Here is a 20766-nt window from a genome sequence, read left to right on the forward strand (position 1 = left end):
CATATACGTGCTTCATGGAGTGCATAACGTGCTTACGGAAAACTCATTAAATTCCTCACAAAATTATTTCCTCTGAGACTTAACTATAAAACCCTGGTCCTTTCTAATGGGGCTTAAAATGTATTTCATCCATATTGTCCCCTCCCTCCCTCCCTTCCTTCTTTCTTTCCTTCCTTCCTTCTTCTCTCCTTCATTTCCTCCCTTTTCTTTCTTTCTTTCTTTCTTTCTTTCTTTCTTTCTTTCTTTCTTTCTTTCTTTCTTTCTTTTTCTGTCTTTCTTCAGCTCAGCTTCCTGGAGTAGTATTATGTCTCTACAGCAATAAGGTGAAAATGTCCAGCTTATTTTGTCAAAGTTACAACAATCCAGAGATTCAAGACCTCTGTCTCTGTCCCGATCAGTCATTTTACTTGACTGGTCCAAATAGATGGCTTATAGAAAAAAATTAACATTTTAAGGGGCTCTCTCTGAATGACATAGAGAATCCTAGATAACCTCTAGCGGTCAGGTAAAATCGACCCTTCAGGATGGTAGAATATGACACATGAAACCTATGTTCACCCAATCAATATTTTAATTAGCTGATAAAAATTTCAATGTCAGTTTTAGTGTCAAATACAGGAAATCTCAAAGAATATGTACTATATCTCTGTCCTCCCTTCTCCACCCCCCTCCTACTCATATGGTGGGTTTTCAATTCTGGAAATCCTTAAAACCCTCCATTTAAGGGTTCCCTCTTCCCCGAGGCTTTTCTGAGACTTGTCAGTGTCCACGGTTTCACAATCGGATGCCACACACTCCCTGGGAAAAGCTGGTTTCTTCCTGCTTCATCAGGTGTATGATTTCATTGTACACACGGTGAGGAGCGTCCAAGCCCCAGATGAAGTCCACGTGTGCCCATTCAGGAATGTTCTTATGGTAGATGAGATTGGTCACCTCGGCCAGCAGTGTCTTCACATCCTCTGGGTTTGAAAGCCAGTCCTGACCCCCCGTCCACATCGCCGTGGGGACCGTCATGTCTCTAACTTTGTACCTTACAGGAGTTGGCTAGAAAAAAGGAACGTAGGTAATGTTTGGGTTTTCAAGCTCACAATTTATAGTTCAAATAAACGATAAAAATATGCCACGTGTGGGGCGCCTGGGGGGCTGTGTCAGTTGAGCGTCTGACTCTTGATTTCGACTCACGTCATGATCTCATGGTTCCTGAGACTGAGTCCAGAGTTGGGTTCTGGGCTGATGGCTCAGGGGCCTGCTTGGATTCTCTTTCTCCCTGTCTCTCTGCCCCTCCCGCACGCTCTCCCTCTCTCTCTCAAAATAAATAAATAAATAAGCTTTTGAAAAAAAAAATATGCCATGTGTTGTGAAGAAAGGTGCTCGGGCACCCGCAGCCAAGCAGAAATTCATCAAGAATTTCTGTTCAGCCCCTGCTTGAAGGCACAGTTGGTTAACCTTGCTGGGCCTCAGTTTCTTCATCTGGGAAATGGGGATGACACCTGTAATAACTTAGGAGGTTAAGGGAGAAATTTTGAAGGATGATTTCAGAAATTTCACAAGGCTAGAGGGAAATTTTATATATATATATATTTATTATTATTTTCAATATAATTATATATAAATTTAAATATAATACAATATTTTAATATAAATATATATTATATATTATTATATGTATTATATGTATATTTTATATTATATATGTATAATATATGTATGTATGTATGTATATGTATGTGTATATATAATATACACATAATGTATGTGTGTGCATATATAATATACACGTAATAATATGTATATATATGTATGTATATACATACACACATATATGTACATATATGCATACATACACATACACATATGTGTACGTACATACATGTACATGTACATACATGCATATATATGTGTATATATACACACATATATAATATACACGTAACAATATGTATATATAATATATGTGTATATATATATATATATATATATATATATATATATATATATATATGATTCTATAGAGAAAGGCAAGAGATTGGAGCCTCACTGAGAAGTCCTTGGAATCTTCACAGAGACTTTCTGGAATAACAGAAAGCCCTTGAGGCAGACCCAAGCTCCAAACCTGGGGAAGTCAATGGCACTGGAACACAGGTAGTCTGAACCAAGCGAGGTAACAATTAGAGCCCGGCTCTGGTCTTCTATCACCCGAAGAAAAGTATCCAGGATTCCTAACTGACACTTTTCCTTTGTCAAGACGTGCTTCCAGATCATACTGGCTGTTTGAGCCCTGAGGTTGATCAAGCACCTAGAACTCTCCACAGTGAAGTTGAGGCTCATTTCTTCTCAGGAAATCCACTGTGGAGCCAAGGTGTCAACCCAGGCAGTCCTGGTTGAGTCTCTGGGCTTTTCTAAGAATTTGCAGTTCTGGCCTGAGACTGTGATTTAGAATAAGAAATATATATTTGGTTTCCATCCCCATTTCTGGCACAGAGCTCCTAAAACCCTTGGAGTTTACCAGGTGATGAGAGCCAACAAAGTGTCTTTTGTGAAGTTAATGAGCTGACTTTTGGACTTCACCCAAAGATGGGGGCTGGCCCCCCAGTGGACACAAGCACGTGAGGGCTGGAACTTTCAGTCCTGCCCCCAGACCTCCAGGGAGGGGAGAGGGGCTGGAGACGAGTTCCATCCCCAGTGGCCGATAATTGAATCAATCCTGCCTATGTAAAGAAGCCTCTATAAACATCCTACATGGTTGGGGACCTTCCTAGCTGGCGAACATGTGGAGATTTGGGGAAAGTGGCATGCTAGGAGAGAGCTGGAGGCTCTTTGCCCCTCGCCCACAACCTTGCCCTATACAGCTTTTCCATCTGGCTATTCCTGGGTCACCGTCTTTTGTAATAAATGGGTGATCTAGTAAGTTAAACGTCTGTCTGGTTTCTGCTAGCCAATCTGGCAAATTAACAGAACCCAAGGGGAGGGTTGTTAGATCTTCACTTTATGGCTAGTCGGTCAGAAGCACAGGAACAGCCTGGGCTTGAGATTGGCATCTAGCTGGAGGGCACGCTCAGCAAATCGAGCCCTTGATCTGACGCCGTCTCCAGGTAGTGCCCGAATGAAGTTAAATTGTAGGACCCCAGCTGGTGCCCGGAGAACTGCTGGTTGGTGGTGAGGGATCTCCCCGCGCTCACACACACACAGAGGAATTGAGTGATCGGAACTACCTTCTATAGCCTAACCTCGACACAAAAGGTCGGAGCATTCTATGGTGCCATTAATGCATTTTTCTCTTTCACGTGTGAGAACACTGAACTGAATTCGGGTCGAACTCCAAGGTGCTGTGATTCTACGACACCTTTTTGGCACGCGTGTCTTCCTTTCCTTTCCCTGACCATTTCTAGGGCCTACATTGCACACGCTGCTTTCTCTAGAATGTAAAACATTTATGTTGATAAAACTATCTTGAAGCTAGACTGCTTTCTCCAAAGGCATGTTTTAGGAAACAGTGAAGAAGGACCTAATAAAAAGTAGCTGATGGCTGTGATGGATAATATGCTGGTCAGGGCGCTCCCAGTCTGTCCCATTTCTCGGCTTTTTACATCTAGACCCTCAGAGGCTGGCCTCTATCGGGCTCCCTCTGGCTCTATGTTTGCATGGTCAGTATTTGTTTGCATTCACACAGAAGCCAACCAATAATCTTCAGTGGGGATTTCATGCTCAGAAGAGTATCCTAGTCCCTTTGGACTTTCCACAACTGTTAATTTTATCCTGTAGCATCGACTGTGCATTTTCTTAGGTAATGCAATAACCTTTCCTATTTTTCACTTGCAAATGATAGATTCATTAAAAGTGTGACCAGCGGGACTCTTAAGGGTTATCGAGTCCACTAACTTTTAAAGACGGAGACATGGGGGTCTGCAGAATCAAAAGCAGCTCGCCCAGGACCACACAGAGGGTCATGCAAGAGAAGGACCCATGGGCATTGAGTGCTCTTTCGTGGGCCATGAAGCAGCCTGACCCCTGCCATCTTCATTCATGGTTTTGTTTTTTATTTTTATTTTTTGATCCTAAAAGGATCCTTCTACTGACCACCACAGGCGACACTCTTCCCTTCACTAAATCTACCCTGTCTTGCTCCTTAGAAGCCCAAGTGCCTTCTTCCTGGAGGCAGCCTCATCGAGAAAGTTCTGCTACTCCATTATGAAAGCAGGAGGCCTCTTGGCTAAGCCGTGAACTTCTCTAGTTTCTTTTTTTTAAAGTAGACTTCACACCCAGTGGTGCACAACGCTGGGCTTGAGTTCACTCATGGCCCTGAGACCAAGACTTGAGCTGAGATCAAGAGTCTGATGCTTCACTGACCGAGCCACCCAGGTGCCCCTGAACTTCTCTTTTCAAATGGAGTCAAGCCCGAATTGTTAGCTGCTGGTCAAATTCTCATATTTTATTCCCGCCTTGACAAAAAACAAAAACAAAACCAAAACGAACAAAACAAAACAGAGACCCTGCCATGATCACTTCCCTCCCGTTTATTGCCAAAACAGGATGCATTTGATTTTCTTACCTGATTGCCTTTCTCCAGATTTTTGGTCTCGCTCCCCCAGTCAAACGCCCGGAGTTCCCCAGAGTTCACTGCCTAAAAGGAGACAAATGGACATGGCCTTCAAATGCACCAGACGCATCTGCTACCACTGTCTGTAGTCAGGAGGGAACTGGAGAACCAAGGCTGAGGCTGCTCTTCCACTCGGGGCTAGGATGCTTTCCGGGAAAGCGTAAAGGCAAGAGTAAGGCCCTTTCGGGGAGAAAAACGTATCTGGAAAGCACTTCCCACGTTGTCCTACAACTGCAGGAAGTGCATGCCCAGAACAGCCCATGTGCAGATGGCTGTCCCGCAGGACCAGCCGGCTGTGGCGGGAGAGCGCCCCCTAGCGCTCGCGGTGGGGTGGTGCTCGGAGAAGGCGACCGAGGTACAATCCAGGTCAGAATTCTTCTTTGCTTTTGATTATAAAGTCTCTCTCCCGCCCCGCTACCGCCCCCCGCCCCGTGTACACACACATACACACACACACACACACACACACACACACACACACACACAGAGCAATGACCTTAGAAGAACAATCTGACTAGGCTCTAAATCCTTGGAGAAACAGGACCCATATTTATGGCTTTTAAAGGTCCTCATCATATTCTTAAAACTTTCTGCTTACAGTAGGATCCCTCTGGGATGTTTTGTTCAACAAAGTCGTAGTTTTATTTATTTACGTGTTCCACGAAGTGGTAGTTGCGGTAGATGAGAATCTAAGGTTAACCACGCTCTAGCTTTCTGTCTTTATCTCCGTCCTTCCTCCGACAGCCAGTCTACATAGACTCTGCAGTACGTCTCTAACGAGCAATATTAGGTGTGGTGCTTCTCCACGTGTGAAAGGCTAATCAGCATCCACACGGTCCGAGAATCCGTTCTGAGCGATCCGAGATCCACCTGTGGCAGTACCTGTGTCTCATGTACATGAGACAGTACATGTGACTGGTGATCGGGACCCTCCCGTCTGTGACTGTCGATGAAGTCAGCAGCACAAAGGACTCCTGTGAAACTTCTTGGGGTATTTAGGTCCTGCCTTCACATTTTTATCACCACTTGACTGTGCTGCTGGAGAAGCCGAGAAAGAGAGTGGAAACGTGATCTCCAGCCTCATCTGTGACGTGTCCAGGGACAGAGAAAGGTCTCTCTTGGACCATCTGAAGTCACATTCTTCAAAAAAAATTTTTTTAGTGTTGATTTATTTTGAGAGAGAGAGGGAGAGAGAGCTTGAGCAGGAGAGGGGCAGAGAGAGGGAGACAGAATCTGAAGCAGGCTCGAACTCACAGCTCCCGACCTGCACTGAAGTCGGATGCTTAACCGACTGAACCACGCTGGCGTCCCTGAAGTCACATTCTTAAGGTCCACCCAAGATTCCTTGAGCCATCTCCCTCCCATCTTCCCTCCCATCTCCTGAAAAGATTCACTGCTCTAGATTAAATCCACGGTGGAAACAGCTTTGACAGGATCACGTTTCCTGTTGGAATACATGTGAAATACCACTTGCGCAGTCAAAAGGACATCCTTCGACTACTTCAGACAAAACGCACAAAGACCCTCAGCCAAGGCGATGCTCCTACCTGGCTCCAGTGTAGGATATTTTGCACAGACGTCCCGGCGGGCGTATGCGCCACATACACGTTTGCTCGGCTCTGTAACAAAGCACGAGTGGTTTGTGGGGCGTGGGAAAACTCACGAGATGTGCACCTTGACAAGACCACATCTCCAGGGGGTCAGAGTAAGACATGGGAATATCGTTAGTTTAGCAGCAATTATCTACGAAACAGACATATACACATGCACATAAATTTTAAAAATGCCACTAAATGTATTCTCAGGCACCTGTATTTTCTCATCTGAGAACAGCTTCTCTTTAGACATCTGACTTCTTCTAAAAGCTTGACTAAGATAATTACGCATGAGGGCTCTAGAACTGGGTCTGTATTCAAATCCCACCTCTGTCATTCAATTTAGGAGTTCTTTAATGCATTATTTATTTATTTAATTAATTCTTTAGGTATTTAATGCATTAAGTCTCAGGATACTAGTCTATAAATGGACGTATTGATAATACCTGTCTCATAGGGTTGTTATAGGGAATCACTTAGCCTGGCATATAATAAATGGTAGCTATTAATCATATTATTAATAAAAAAGGGAAAAAAATCTTTAGGAGTGAAAGACGTATGCCCCCGGCTGCTGGGAGCATGGCTGGCAGACTGTTGGACTTCCTTGGAGTTGGGGGGGGGGTCGTCCCAGTTGCAGAGAGCTGTCCTGCCCAACGTCTCCCCCGGTGACATCTGTAGTAAGTGACGGGTTGAAGCGGGATTATAAAGACCAACCCCTTCACTCTGACTTGGGACAGCTTGGAAGGGTCATCTGATATTCACATCAACCGAGGTTCCCACCGAGACCCCATAGCGACTTGAGGCTTTCAGTCTACTGAATCCTGCTTCCTTCCTTGCCCTGGGTGCCATCCCAAGGGTCTCACTCCAAATCATTCTGCACACTAATTTCCAACTCAGATGGTGCTTTCTGAGGAAGCCCGCCAGCGACCCCACCAACGGTGGCTATGCCTAAGCTGAACTGAGATTCCGAGACGTCCCCTTAAACTACAAACTGGAAGGACCTATGGAGAAAGAAGAGGTGTGTGATGTCTGGCAGTTAACTCACCGCAGTAGAGCTGCTCTCACACCTGTTCCATCCATAATCTACGAAGTTAATATCTAGCAATGCCCTTACGTCAACCTTGACTCAGCCCATGGTGAAGTATTTACTGCGTGTTAGTATGATTTGAAGAAAACCGAATTAGTTGGTGTATGTCATTTCTCTAAGCCTGCCCTGTAGTAGCTCACTTTCAGGGACTGAGACCGATCACTCCTAGTGGAAACAGGATTTATTAGGCTCCCACTTACCATGTTCATATTGTTGGCGTTAAATCCTCCCAGAAGTAACATGACGTTGCTACAAATCTGATCAATAATCATCTGACCACACAGGTAAATAACAAACTGTCTGAAGAATCTGGTCTGGTACAGAAATTCTTTTTTGCCAAACAGCCCCTGTAAAAATATGAAATGGGGTAGTAGTTATTACATTAGAGTTCAAAAGAAGTGAGTCTAATTTAAAAGCATACAGATCTTCCTCAACTTATGATGGAGTTATGTCCCCAATAATACCCCATCATAAGCTGAAAATATCCAAAGTCAACAATGCACTTAATACACTTAACCTACTGACATCATAGCTCAGCCTAGCAGACCTTAAACATGATCAGAACACATACATTAGCCTACGGTTGGGCAAAGTCACCTAACACAAAGTCTATTTTATTTATCTATTTATTTTAAAGGAGATTTAAAAATATTTATGTATTTATTTTGAGAGAGAGAGAGAGAGAGAGAGAGAGAGAGAGAGAGAGAATCCCAAGCAGGCTCCACACTGTCCACATGGAGCCCTATGTGTGGCTCAAACCCATGAACCGTGAGATCAAGACCTGAGTGGAAATCAAGAGTCGGACGCTTAACTGACTGAGCCACCCAGGCGCCCCAACACCCATTTTACAATAAAGTGTAATTTATTGGGTACTGCGCCGAAAGTGACAAATAGTGGCTGTGTGGGGACAGAAGGGTGGTAAGTGTATCATTCGTTGACCCTCGTGACCCTGTGGTTGCCCAGAAGCTGTGGCTGCCGAGAAAGGATCGTACCAAATGTCACTAGCCCAGGAAGAGATCAAGATTCAGAATTCAAAGTATGGTTTCTAGTGAATGCTTTCGCGCCGTCATAAAGTCGAAAGATCATTATGTCGATTTTATATTCTGCGTGTCGTGGCAAATCGGGTTGGAGACTCTTCTACACAGACAGGAAGTTCTCTGAGGACTCACATACCTTGATCATCATATCCGGCAGCAGCAAAAATTTGGTGCCAGGACTTTTGGCGTGTTTGACAGTGGCTATGGGTGCTAAAGCAAAATACATTTTGATTTTCTGAGCCAGTTCTGGCATGGTGGAAAAAGCAATAAAGCCTACAAAAGAAGAGATACGTCAGTGTGGATATTGAATCTCCTAAAACCCGTAAAATACTGATTTCACTCTGGTCAAGTTATTTCAGGAACTCCGTGCGATGGTGTCTTAACCGCCCCAGGGAAATACAAGCTCCTTAAAAGGGGAAAACACCAGCCACCAAAACACCTCTGTGTCCCCTAAGACATCTTGCAAACACTTTCCAACTAGTAGGTTCTCATTACATTACCGAATGGACCTATTGAGTCCAATAGTACAGACTCTGAGAACATATATATGTAGAGGGAAGTAACTGTGTGCTAGACAGTTTTCAGGGGACTTTTGTAGCTCTTCCTTCATTTAATTCTGACTCTTGTGAGGGAGGTATTGAGGCAAATCTCTGCTTTATGGTGAAAGAGGTTGAGCGTTAGAGAAATCACCTTGTTTATTGGTAACGAGCATGTTCCGTAATATAATCGGTGTTGGGAGAGCAGGGTTTACGCTGGCCTCCTTGACTCCTACCTTTTCTGGAGCCCAAACTGTAATGTAATCTAAGTTGTCTCGTGAACTGGGTTTCAACTCTTATTTTTGTCGTAGACTAGGTCTGGGACCCTGGCCACCCAGTCCGTGCCTCGGTTTCGGTATCTATGAAACAGTCCAAATTACCACCGTGTAGGGGAGATCTCTGTGGAGCCTTGGGGAGAAAAAGGGGGCTTTTAAAGCCAGGCCAAGGTCATCGAGTTTGAAATACTCTGTGCACTCAGATATTTGCAGCTTGAGCGGTAGGGGGCAGGGCAGACGGAAACCAGTATCACGTGACTTCCTCCCGTTCCCAGAAGGTGAGTATTCACGAAGAGCGCTTCCTTCTCAACTTCTCCCTCCCTGTGATTAGGTTTGCCAGCCACAGGCCAAGGCAGGTTCAAGAGTAACTCACTCGTAGCTTTTGCCCTCCCAGCTGTAGGTCCTATCGCAGGACGGAGCCGGAACGCCATTAAACTGTAGTCCAGCTTCACTGTGACCCTCTCTGAACTCCCTCGAATGTCAAGTTTGAGAACTCCCGCTAACTCCCCCCAGTGCTACTTCTCTTTCTGCAAATCAAGTACAAGTTTTCCGTAGGAACAGCTCCATGGTTGACCACTAGAAGAGTCCTGTGCTTTTTTGGCCCCCTTTTTCTTCTCGAAATAGCATTTGGCCTCATCAGTAGCACCTTGGTCTTAATGTCACGCTGGACAATTTGAGTGTAGAGAAGAGAAAATCTCAAGGGCCTCTGGACATTAGAGCAAGGGCAGGCACTAACACCCCAACTTTCCTTCTGAGAAGTGTGTGGGGAGACGGGAGCGTCACCGCAACCGGTTAAGGTTGTGGAAAAATCCAGAGGAGAAAATGTGGAAGTCAGACTCTTCATTGGCCAGAGAGCACCAAATAAAAAGAAGCCCACTGAACACCTGCCCCGAATTCCAGGAGGTGTGCTTACCTGCCTTCTCAGAACCCCATACCCTGGCCGTCACCTTTGGGTTTGGCTCGGGGTGAAGGCAGAGCTCTCTCAGCCCTCCCGGGACAGCCTTCCCTTCACGGCCTGCGCTGGGCCCCTCCTGCTCTCCCCTTGTCCTGATCTAAGCCAAACACACTTTTCCTACTGGTTTCGGTCTGAGACGAGGCAGGAGGCCGCAGACTGCACTCCCGTCTCCCCAGTAGATGACCTGTATCCCGCAGGGGCCGTGCGTTACGGTCTCTCAAAAGTGCAGCGAATGCAAAAGGACAACAGCACAAAATTCCAGGCGTTGTCCTTCGAAGGAAAGGAAAAAGACCTGGATAAAATCCCCCATCACTGCTGTCCGTAGCGGGACGACAATGCTTGCTGTGTATTGAATTGCAGGTACGCTCTGGGCCAGAAACGGCTCTGAGACGAAATCCCTGCCTTCCCAGACCTTGTATACATTACCATTGAATGGTCCAAACTACCTCTAACTCTGCTAAGAAGGAGTGATTATCACCATCTTACAGATGAGGAAACCGAGACCCGAGGGGCTGGAATATCGGCTCAAGGACATTCAGCTATGAGGCTCCAGAGCCAGATGTGATCTAATTCCACATCTGTCCGCCTCGAAAGCCCTCGCTCCTTCTACCACACCACAAGCTTCTCTCAGCTCAATCCCTGGTTTCCCACAGCCCTCGGAGTGGGAAGAGGATGGGGTCAGTTTTGAGACGCATGTCGGATGACAGATCCCAGGCATAGCCACGCGCACCGTATGCCCGCATTTCTGACTGTACAAACCTGCTTTCCTTCGAACCTACCCATGGTAGTGCCCTGTGAATAGCCGACATAATAGATCTTTTCCTGGCCGGTTTTCTGCAAAATAAAGTTTATGACTGCAGGAAGGTCAAACCTAGCCATCTCATCATAACTATAAGGGGGGAAAAGACAAAGTTACATGAAAAATTATAATCAGAAACGACAAAAGCAGCCCCGGGGTTTACAAACAAGCCCCCGAGGCGTCATCCCCCCTGGCCTGTTACTGTGCCCCTCACAACCCTCAGAGTGGACTTGTTTCACACCCGGGACACATGGGGGCCTCTGGGGCCACCAGCTATTTGCACACTGCTCTTTTCTCCAGATGTGATCGCAGAGCGGTAATCATCTTCCGTGGATGTTTACTGAGCACATGACTTACCTCCCAGTGGAGGTGTCCTGTTACACAGTTAGTAGAACAGCACAGGGCCGTGCAGATTCATTTGTATGGAAAGGATTGAAAATGCTGCGGGGCCCTTCTCTGATCACATGGATAAAGAGCAGGTTGAATGCCAATAGGTACTTTAAATAAAAACATTAAAAACCTTTCGTAAGAGTGTGAGATATGTATTAGTTAAATTGATGGTCCCTAAGACTTCATGATTTCCCTCATATCTTTTTTTTCCTTTGAGAGAGAGAGAGAGAGAGCGAGAGAGCATGAGTGGGGAGAAGCATAGAGAAAAGGAGAGGAAGAATCCCAAGCAGGCTCCGTGCTGTCAGCACAGAACCAGTGCGGGGCTCGAATTCACGAACTGTGAGATCATGACCTGAACTGAAACAAAGAGTTGGATACTTAACGGACTGAGCCACCCAGGCACCCCGAGTTTCCCTTATGTCTTTAATGTTGCCTGATCTCATCACTTTCTGGGTGTCAGTCCTTGTCATTACTCAGGGGGGAGTTAGCCCCAGGATGTGCATCTACAAGGAAACGGACCTACGTCTTCTCTCCCCCCAGTCTCAACCACCTGACACCAACCACCATTTTCGTCCTTTTAGCCAGACCCACCTTCTACTTGGGAAACCCGATCTTCCCCACTCCTCCCCCCAAAGAACCGCTAGTGAAATTAAAACAATTGAGGGACATCACGGTAGGATATTGATGAGCCAACCAAGGTAAATTATCCAAATGCTAGAAGCCATATTCTTTATCCAGTTCTCCCAAAGACATCCATGTCTGCCTCCACTCTCAACACTGTCGTATACCTGAAAGCCCAGAACTCATCTTGGTCAATGGAGAGGGTCTTGTGCTTCCGAGACCAGGTGTTTCCCCGGCTGTTCCCCAGCCACACGTCAAAACCAGCATCGGCCAGAATGAAGCCCAGGCTATTGTTGGGAAGGTTGGAAATCCAGTTGCTGGCGTCTCCAAGCAGGCCATGCTGCAGGAACACCACAGGCTTGGAACCTACATGGGAGAGAATTTCAGCCGCGTGAAATGTTCTCCACCTTTCTTGTTACCTTCTAGGGTATAAGGGCTTTCAAGGTCAAAGGACCTGTGTTCAAATTTTGATTTAGCTGTTTGCTAGATGGATTGTGTTGGTTGGTCACTCAACCTCTCTGCTTCTTGATTTCCTCATCAGAAGAGAAGGATTTTTGTTATGATTAAGTAAAATAGTGCACAAGGGGCAGATGGGGCCATGCCGGGCATAGAGAAGAGATCAATAAAGTTCAGCGTCCATTGTGGTCTTTGTGTAGTTTTTACTATCACTAGATGTGTCTGGGCACCACAGAGGACATTGGGAGTGTCCTGGAGGCAGTATAGTATCATGATTAACATAATTATGTAATGACAAATATAATTATCTATCATATACTTTTAAATGTATGTATAATGTATTATTATAAAATTATATATAGATGTATGTTTCGCATATACCATATATGTAATGGTTTAATGATTATGGGCCCTTCATGTCAAAAGGATTCATTAGCCAGCTTGAAGAAGTTCCCACTTCTCAAATATGGGAACATTTGAGACTCAAAATAAATAATGATAGCAATAAGTTATATCCCAGTGAATACATTAAGAATGCATAATACTATATTGATACCCATCAATAAAAGAATAAACAAATAATTAGAGAGGGAAAGAAAAGCTCTTACTTACAGTGAAATATCAATAAATATGGAGAGATTGATGGCCTTATAAAATCATCAGTGGATGCTAAAATCAGTGGGTAAAAGTTCAGAGAGATATAGTATATTTACATGATCTGAAAGCATCTCCTCAAAAATTATTTGTTAGTTACAAAGGGGAAAATGTTGGATTTAGAGTAGAAAACCTTACAGACTCTACCTTAACAAAATTGTTAGAAAGCTAATATCGCTAAAGGGAACAGGACCAGTCATTTACGCCATTCACAAAAATTAACTCAAAATGTATTAAGACTTAAATGTGAAGCCTGAAACCATAAAATGCCTAGAACTAAACATAGGGAAAAATCTCCTTGACATTAGTCTTGGCGCTGATGTTTTTGGATAAGACACCAAAATCACAAGCAACAAAACCAAAAATGAACAAGTGCGACTGAGTCAAAATAAAAATTCCCTGCAGAGCAAAGGAAACGCTCTCATAGTGAAAAGGCAACTCACAGAATGGGAGCTAATATTTGCAAACCATGTATCTGATAAGCAGTTAATATTCCCGAATAAAAAGAACTCGTACTACTCAATAGCAAAAAAAGGCAATCTGATTGAAAAATGGGCAAATGATCTGAAAGGGCATTTTGCCAAAGGTGACATACGAATGAATGTTCAACAAGCACATGAAAAGGTGCTCAACATCACTCATCGTCAGGGAAATGCAAATCAAAACCACAATGAGCTATCACCTCACAACTGTTCGAATGGCTGTTACAGAAAAGAAGGAGTAACCAGGACGTTGAGAATATGGGAGAAAAGGGAACCCTTGTACACTTGCGTGGTAACATAAATTGCTACCGCCATTAGGGAAAACAATATGGAGGTTCCTCAACAGATTAAAAATAGAACTACCAGATAAACCAGCAACTACACTTCTGGGCATATGTTCAAAGGAAATAAAACCAGTGCAATCTCAAAGAGATATCTACATTTTCATGTCCATTGCAGCATTAAAAGATTGGAAACAACCTAAGTATCTGTTGACTGAGGAATGCATAAAGATGTGGTGTCTGTGTGTGTGTGTGTGTGTGTGTGTGTGTGTGTATAATTTAGCCATTTGTGACAAACATGGATGAAACTGGAAGACATTATGCTAAGCAAAATAAGTCAGGCAGGGAAAGACATACTGTATAATCTCACATATATGTGGCATCTAAAAAAAAAAAAGAGTTGAACTCCTAGAAACAAAGAATACAACAGTGGTTACCAGGGACTGAGGGGTGGGGGAAATGGGCTAATATTGGTTAAAGGGTACAAGTCTTCATCTATAAAATGAACAATTCCTGGGTAGCTAATGTATAGCAGGGTGGCTATAATATTAATTGTAATATTAATATGAAGGTAATAATAGATAATGTCAATAATATTATCAATAGGTAATAGGTTATATCAATAATATTATCAATAATAGGTAATATCAAGCTAATAATATTGCATTTGCTAACAGAATAGATCTTAAGCATTCTCACTACAAAAAAAAAAATAAGTAAAATAAAATGGTAACTCTTGGAGGTGATGGATGTGCTTGCTAATTAACCTGCTTGTGGCGATCAGTGCATAATGTATCAGAGCAAACCATCACACTGTGCACTTTAAACACATACAATTTTGTCAATTATGCATCCATAAAGCTGGGGAGAAAAGAAGAATATTTTTTAATAAAGCGAATATCACCAGTATCGGGACAAGCCGTTATCATGTGCTCCAAAATATGACACATTGAGGGCACACCTCTGCTTCTGTGGCATTCCCGCCAAAATGTATAACCTGCATCACATCATGAAGAAACACCAGACAAAACAAATTGGAGAGCGTTCTGTAATAACTGTCCAAACGCTTTTAAAAAAATGTCAAAGGCAAAGAGACAAAACCTCAGAAATTGGTTCAGTTTATAAAGGAGAACCCCTCCCCCCAAAAAAAAAAACCCACAAAACATGACAACTAACTGTGGCATATGACCCTGGATTAGATTACTGACCAGGGATAAAAGCAAACATAAAGGACTTTGGTATAACTGACATAATTGTAATATGGGATATGCAGTAGGTAATAACATCAATCATTTAATTTCCTACGTTTTGAGAAATGTGCTGTGATGAGATAAAAGAACATTTTTAGTGAAGGCGATCAGGATACCGCCTAGCCTCCTAGGGGATTTTCTCCTCGAAGAGGCCAATAGAAGCTGCAGAACCAACACTGGCCACGAGAGGGGAGTATTCTGCATCAACGACCCAAAAGGCAGGTGGATACACTGAACTCCAAACTCGCGTGTGACGAGTGAACAGTCTAAGTAAACAGGATGCGAGGAAACAAGTTCCATTCATGAATGGGGGCTGCAGGTGATTCGTGAGCTTAGGAACTGCCACAGTCACTCGATCGCTCAGAAGAGCTGTGCCTGGTTTACGTCCTAGGACTAGCAGGGCTTGGTGAGAAGTTCTTTCTGCAACTCCCGGCTACTTGTTTATTTGTATAAAATTCATTAAAATTCATTCACTCCGTCCACGTATGTTTATTGGCATCTAGAACGTGTGTGGCACTCTTTTAGGCACTGGCTGTGTAGCCTTCAAGAGAATAAAGTCCCAGTTCCCGATGAGTTTACATTCTGGTTGGGGGAGACAGATGGTGAATAAGTAAATATCTATCCCACCAGGTGACAGGTGCCATAGGGAAAAGGAAGCACGATAAAGCGGCGAGAGCCTGCTAGGTGGCAAAGGGCTGCTATTTTGAAAAGGGTGGTTAGGGAAAGAAGGTGATTGAGAGGACCTGAATGAAGGCCCGGGCAGACTGTGTAGCTATCTGATGAAATTAGCGGTCCAGAGGGAGCACGGTTAAGTTCAAAGGCACCGAGGTTGGGGCATGCTGAAGATATATCAGGCAGGGTTGTGCAGCTGGCATAAAACAAGTTGGTTTTCAAAAAGCTGCCCAAGTGTAAGTTGCAATAAAACAGAACCCTAAAGCCTGTTCACACCGAAGACCATAGCATTCACCCAGCCTTCCCTGGTTCTAGTTAAGAACGTGGGCTAGAGCGGCAGACAGATCTTGATTTGCGTGTGGGTTTTGCAACATTCTAGCAAGTGCTAGCACAGGCTTTCTGGACAAGTTACTTAACCTCTGTGAGTGGCAGTTTCTTCGGAGTATTGTGAAAGTTAAATGAGACGAATGCAAATAAAACCCGTAGCCTTGTACCTGGCGTTTAGAAAGAACACAACATGAAATTATATTATCTGTACTCATCACAAATAGTGTAGTTGCTGTTACACACGTAGAGCTAGAGTATTCAAAGGAACAGAGCCACATGGAGATAGAGGGTGGGCACACTTTCATTGGTAAGGAACGCGAATTTTTTAAAAACCAGCATGAGCTGAAAATCCCATATACAAAGAATGGGATTATATGAATTGTAGAGAGGTCTGACAAATTTTAAATGTACACGTGTTGCCTGATTTTTAAAAAATTTTGGTGAGAAGTTGGGCAACATCTCAAATACTTAAAGTGCTGTTCGGATGGGGAATAGAGTGTGCAGGGGTGGGTGTGAGATGCCATATTGAAATTTGCATTCTTCATGAGCAGGGCCTGGTGTGGTCTGGTCAAGAGACTGTCAGTGAATATTCTAGAATGTCTATATAAAAGGAGTTTGGGGATGGGTTATATGCTAGAAGGGGTTAAGAAATGGACCTTCCTGGAAGGTTTTTTTGTTTTTGTTTTTGTTTTTGTTTTTTAAGCAACCACTATGCTTCTTTGGGATAATTGGAGATATTTGGATTAATGGGGTGGTTGTGATGGAGATTATGGGGGGTAGTGAAGCTATCTTTTGACCCGAACAATGGGCTCCAGTCTGTAACAAGAACACAGACTCCCCTCTACACACCCAAATCACAAGGAAGTCATTACTGTAGGGAAGGCTGCCATATTGGAGGGGCATGGGGTGAACCATACCTGTCTTCTTAAGTTTCGTTAGGCCTTGAGGAATTCTGTTAACAGAAAGGATATACCCATCTTCTGTCACGACTTCATACTCTTCCCAGGGATAGCCTTGATGTTGGATGATTTCACTCTAAGGAAAAAGCACAGTGTCTTTTGAGTTCAGTTCTGTATGGCTATGCTCTCAATAGTTCAAACGTAGTAAGTAGATTCCTTGACCTGGAAGATGTAGACAAGACGTCCCTTCTGTTCCCTAGTTAAGCGTGTTACCTTAGAAAAACTAGCCACCGGGGCGCCTGGGTGGCTCAGTCGGTTAAGCATCCAACTTCGGCTCAGGTCATGATCTCGCGGTCCGTGAGTTCGAGCCCCGCTTCGGGCTCTGTGCTGACAGCTCAGAGCCCGGAGCCTGCTTCAGATTCTGTGTCTCCCTCTCTGTCTGACCCTCCCCCGTTCATGCTCTGTCTCTCTCTGTCTCAAAAATAAATAAACATTAAAAAAAAAAAAAAAAGAAAAGAAAAACTAGCCACCGACACTAACGCCAGCTTTCTTTGCCTTTAATGTGGAGAACGGACCAGAACAATGGTTCTCAAAGTGTGGGCCCTGGACCCAAAGCATCAGCATCACTTGGGCACTTGTTAGAGTTACAAGTGATCCGTTTCCCTCCACAACGATTGAATTGGGAACTGGGAGGGATTTGTGGTTTAACGAGCTCTTTCGGAAATTCTGATTCACCCTAATGTTTAAGAACCACTAGACCAGAATACTGGTTCCAAAGCCTGAGTGGACATCAGTATTATCTGGGGCACTTAAATGTACAGATATCTGAGCCCACTTCAGGTTAGGGATCAGGTAATTCTAATGCAGTCAATGCGGGCATCTGTCCCAGGAGAGCTCATGAGAACCCTTAGACCACGGAATTTCCTAAGGTTCTCTTCAGATCTAAAAACCACAGACTCGGGACACCTGGTTGGCTCATCCAGTTGAGCATCTAACTCTTGGTTTCAGCTCAGGTCATGACCCCAGGGTCACGCGATTGAGACCTCGGTCGGGCTCTGCTCTGGGTGCGAGACTGCTTAAGATTCTCTCTCCCTCTCTCTCTGCCCCTCCCCTGCTCATGCTTTTTAAAATACAATACAATAAAAACCACAGACTCAAGAACAGCAGTTCTTAACATTTTTAGGTCAAGGATCCCTCGGTGAATTCGAGGAGAACTATAAAAAGGAATACACACATGGACACACAAACACGTTTTTGTGTATACTTTCAGGAGTTCCTGATTTCTTGTTGCCTGTGTATGGACCCCTGTTTAAGGACCCCTACTCTACACAGCTATCACATGTAGAAGGTCTTTGTGAAATACGAGGCTTCAGAAATCTCCTCCGTATCTTCACTATTCCTACCCACTGTCATCACCCAGAGGAGGGGATTATTTCTATCAGCTGCTGCGTTTAAAGGACCGATAGAGGAGAAAGCCGGGACTGAAATGCCCAGCGTAGTACCTGAGGAAAAGCCTAGTAGTGGAGAGAAAGTCCCTGAGGTCCCACTGCTTGGCTTTCAATCCTGGTTTGAACACTGATACACAAACCAGCTGTACGATCTTGGGAAAATTAGTTAACTTGTCCTTGTTCCTCAATTTATAAACCTATAAATGAGGTATGCCCATGGTTTATACTCCATGGGGTTCTTGCAAGGAATGTGAAGAGATAATGCACATATAACACTCACTAGATTACCTGGCACGTAGTAGGTGTTTAATGCACATTAGCGACTACTGTAACTAAACATCACGCCCACCCTCTCAAGTAACTACAATTCATGTTGCAGACGTGAGGTTAAGAGACCTTTTTTCAGAAAAAAACTTCCTGAATTCTCTGGATTGGGTCCCCCTATTTTATGTTTTCTTCTTTGATTTCACTGCTCTTGTCATTAGCAATTGAGTGTCTATTTTCCCTGCTGGACGGTATAGCTCCATGAACTAGGGTCTTTTGGTATCCTTAGATCTCTGTAACCTAGTGATTAGCACGTATCAAGGGCCTAATAGGTGCTCAGTTAACACCAGCTAGAAAACCACACGCATGAAGCCAGCTGTCTGCCAAAACATAGGAGAGATTATATCCGTGTAAATCAGTATACGGAATCAAATCCGTTCAGACTCCGAACAGCTTGTATTTCATTTCTTTGAATCAAAACCAGTAGTTATATGAATTTCCTACTTTACTTTGCCTCTCCATGCATGAACTCTCAATGGCAGAGTCGGGTTCAATGGATTTTAGTATTAGGGCTCCTGAGGTCCCAAGGGCGCCCGGCGCTGGGCACACCCAGTGGGTGAGGCCAGGGAGACCGGCTCTGTCTTTGGCTAGAGAGATTCCCTCTAATTACTCAGAGGAATGTGTGTGGGACCTTCGCCGGGCCAGGAGGCAGGAGGGAGCCTCTCCCCACCTGGGAGGGTTCACTGTGCAGCGGTTAGAGTGATGAGGCTTGTGTTCGGGCAGGCCTGGACTGAAGTTGAAGCTATGCTACCTGCCAGTGGTGTGGCCCAACGGATGCTCCTCATAGCCTCTTTATTCTGTTTCTTGATTTGAAATACGGAGATGATCCTACGTACTGCAGGGGGGCAGTGAGGAGGACACGGCCCCTCTGCCGTTTTCATGACAGTATCTGCGACGGGATACGCACAACTTGATGAGGGGCGCTGCTGAGCTCAACTAAGAGCTCGAAAGTGAGCTGAAAACTTCTCTGGGATGCCTAAAAAGTCGTCACGCCGTTCATGAGTTCTACCCCTCTCTAGATTTCCTCTTATTGCCAGCCAACCGAGTGACCAATCCAAAAGAGGGTAAGGAGAATAGACCAGAACGGGCACAGGATGTGATTAGGAGCAGGTGTCCTGACAGTAAGGAGTGAGAAGCGAGACCCTTCTGATCCACACGAGATGGCAACAATCAAGGGTCTGGGTGTGGCTCAAGATACCACAGTGGTTTCTCTGCTCCTAGAATGAGCCGAAGAATCCAGGAAAGAGTTAAGTGGTGCTCGAAGCAAAAGGATTAAGCCACTCGCCCAAATTCACTGAATTTGTTCAAGGAGAACGCAGGCTTACTCACACCCGTGTTGGCTTTCTTCCCAGTACCGTGTGCTGATCCATGACTACGCTCTGCCAGCAAAAGCCACGACCACACATAAATATAATATATAATGCAGATAATACACAGTGCAAAAGTTAACGTGGGAGCCGCGTCATTTCCCCCCAAGCGTGGAAAATCCCAACTTACAATATTCATGAATGCTTCTGGGTCCGCTGCTTTAGTCGGCAAACCTCCCGAATTCACATTTCTTTGGAACACATATGCCACCACAATCAGAAGCCACATCTCCGTCCTGTGTGAGACAATCCACACTCTTGACAAGAGTTTTGACATGATCCAACATCTGCATGTGTGTTTTTTCCCGGTGATAGAGCAACCGGTTCTAATGTCAGAAGGATCTATGGGTTTAAACACTGTTTCCTGAATGTCCCATCTAGGACGCTTCCCCCAAATTCTGAGACAAATTCAACAAGCTTGGTTGATAGGAAGGAAACAGCACCAAGTAGACTGGAAACGTGGCCCAGGATGTCCCAATGCCACCAGGCTCCTCCTACCGCTCACACGGCTCAAACTCACCAATCCTCACCTTCTAGGTGTGGGGAACTTTCTTTGATGCAACCTGGAATTATGCGCACGTGATACAGCCCATAAAACCCCTGTTCTTCATCATCAGGAAATAAGAACCATAGGGAAGATCATTTTTCTTTTATTCCTAGTTTTTTTTTAATGTTTATTTATTTTTGAGAGAGAGAGGGGTGGGGACAGGGGCA

General features: G+C 44.5%; 1 protein-coding gene across 2 annotated transcripts; it reads right to left on the minus strand.

The window, feature by feature from the left end:
- Window positions 1-553: 553 nt before the first annotated feature.
- On the minus strand, window positions 554-20516 carry LIPM (lipase family member M). 2 transcript variants are annotated; one of them, XM_019430057.2, is made up of 9 exons: window positions 20183-20515; window positions 16932-17049; window positions 12060-12258; window positions 10862-10971; window positions 8453-8589; window positions 7480-7626; window positions 6145-6216; window positions 4550-4621; window positions 554-1044 (listed from the first exon to the last, which is right to left on the minus strand). In XM_019430057.2, exons 1-9 carry the CDS (start codon window positions 20327-20329, stop codon window positions 775-777), a joined length of 1272 nt encoding a protein of 423 aa, XP_019285602.1. In that variant the 5' UTR covers window positions 20330-20515; the 3' UTR covers window positions 554-774. The 2 variants fall into 2 exon arrangements, with proteins under 2 accessions (XP_019285602.1, XP_019285603.1); XM_019430058.2 differs by lacking the exon at window positions 4550-4621 and having other exon boundaries at window positions 20183-20516.
- Window positions 20517-20766: the final 250 nt, after the last annotated feature.

Source organism: Panthera pardus, unplaced genomic scaffold, assembly GCF_024362965.1.
Source record: "Panthera pardus isolate Hobbes unplaced genomic scaffold, ASM2436296v1 HiC_scaffold_22, whole genome shotgun sequence".
In the NCBI taxonomy this organism is placed as follows: domain Eukaryota; kingdom Metazoa; phylum Chordata; class Mammalia; order Carnivora; family Felidae; genus Panthera; species Panthera pardus.

Bases quoted from the DNA above. Each gene is read 5' to 3' on its own strand.
- LIPM (XM_019430057.2), bottom strand. From the start codon at position 20,329: ATGTCAAAACTCTTGTCAAGAGTGTGGATTGTCTCACACAGGACGGAG. The intron at 10,972-12,059 runs GTATACGACAGT...CCCCCCTTATAG, and splicing joins GATGAGTTCTGGGCTTTCAG to TTATGATGAGATGGCTAGGT. The intron at 8,590-10,861 runs GTAGGTTCGAAG...CTTCTTTTGTAG, and splicing joins TTCACAGGGCACTACCATGG to GCTTTATTGCTTTTTCCACC.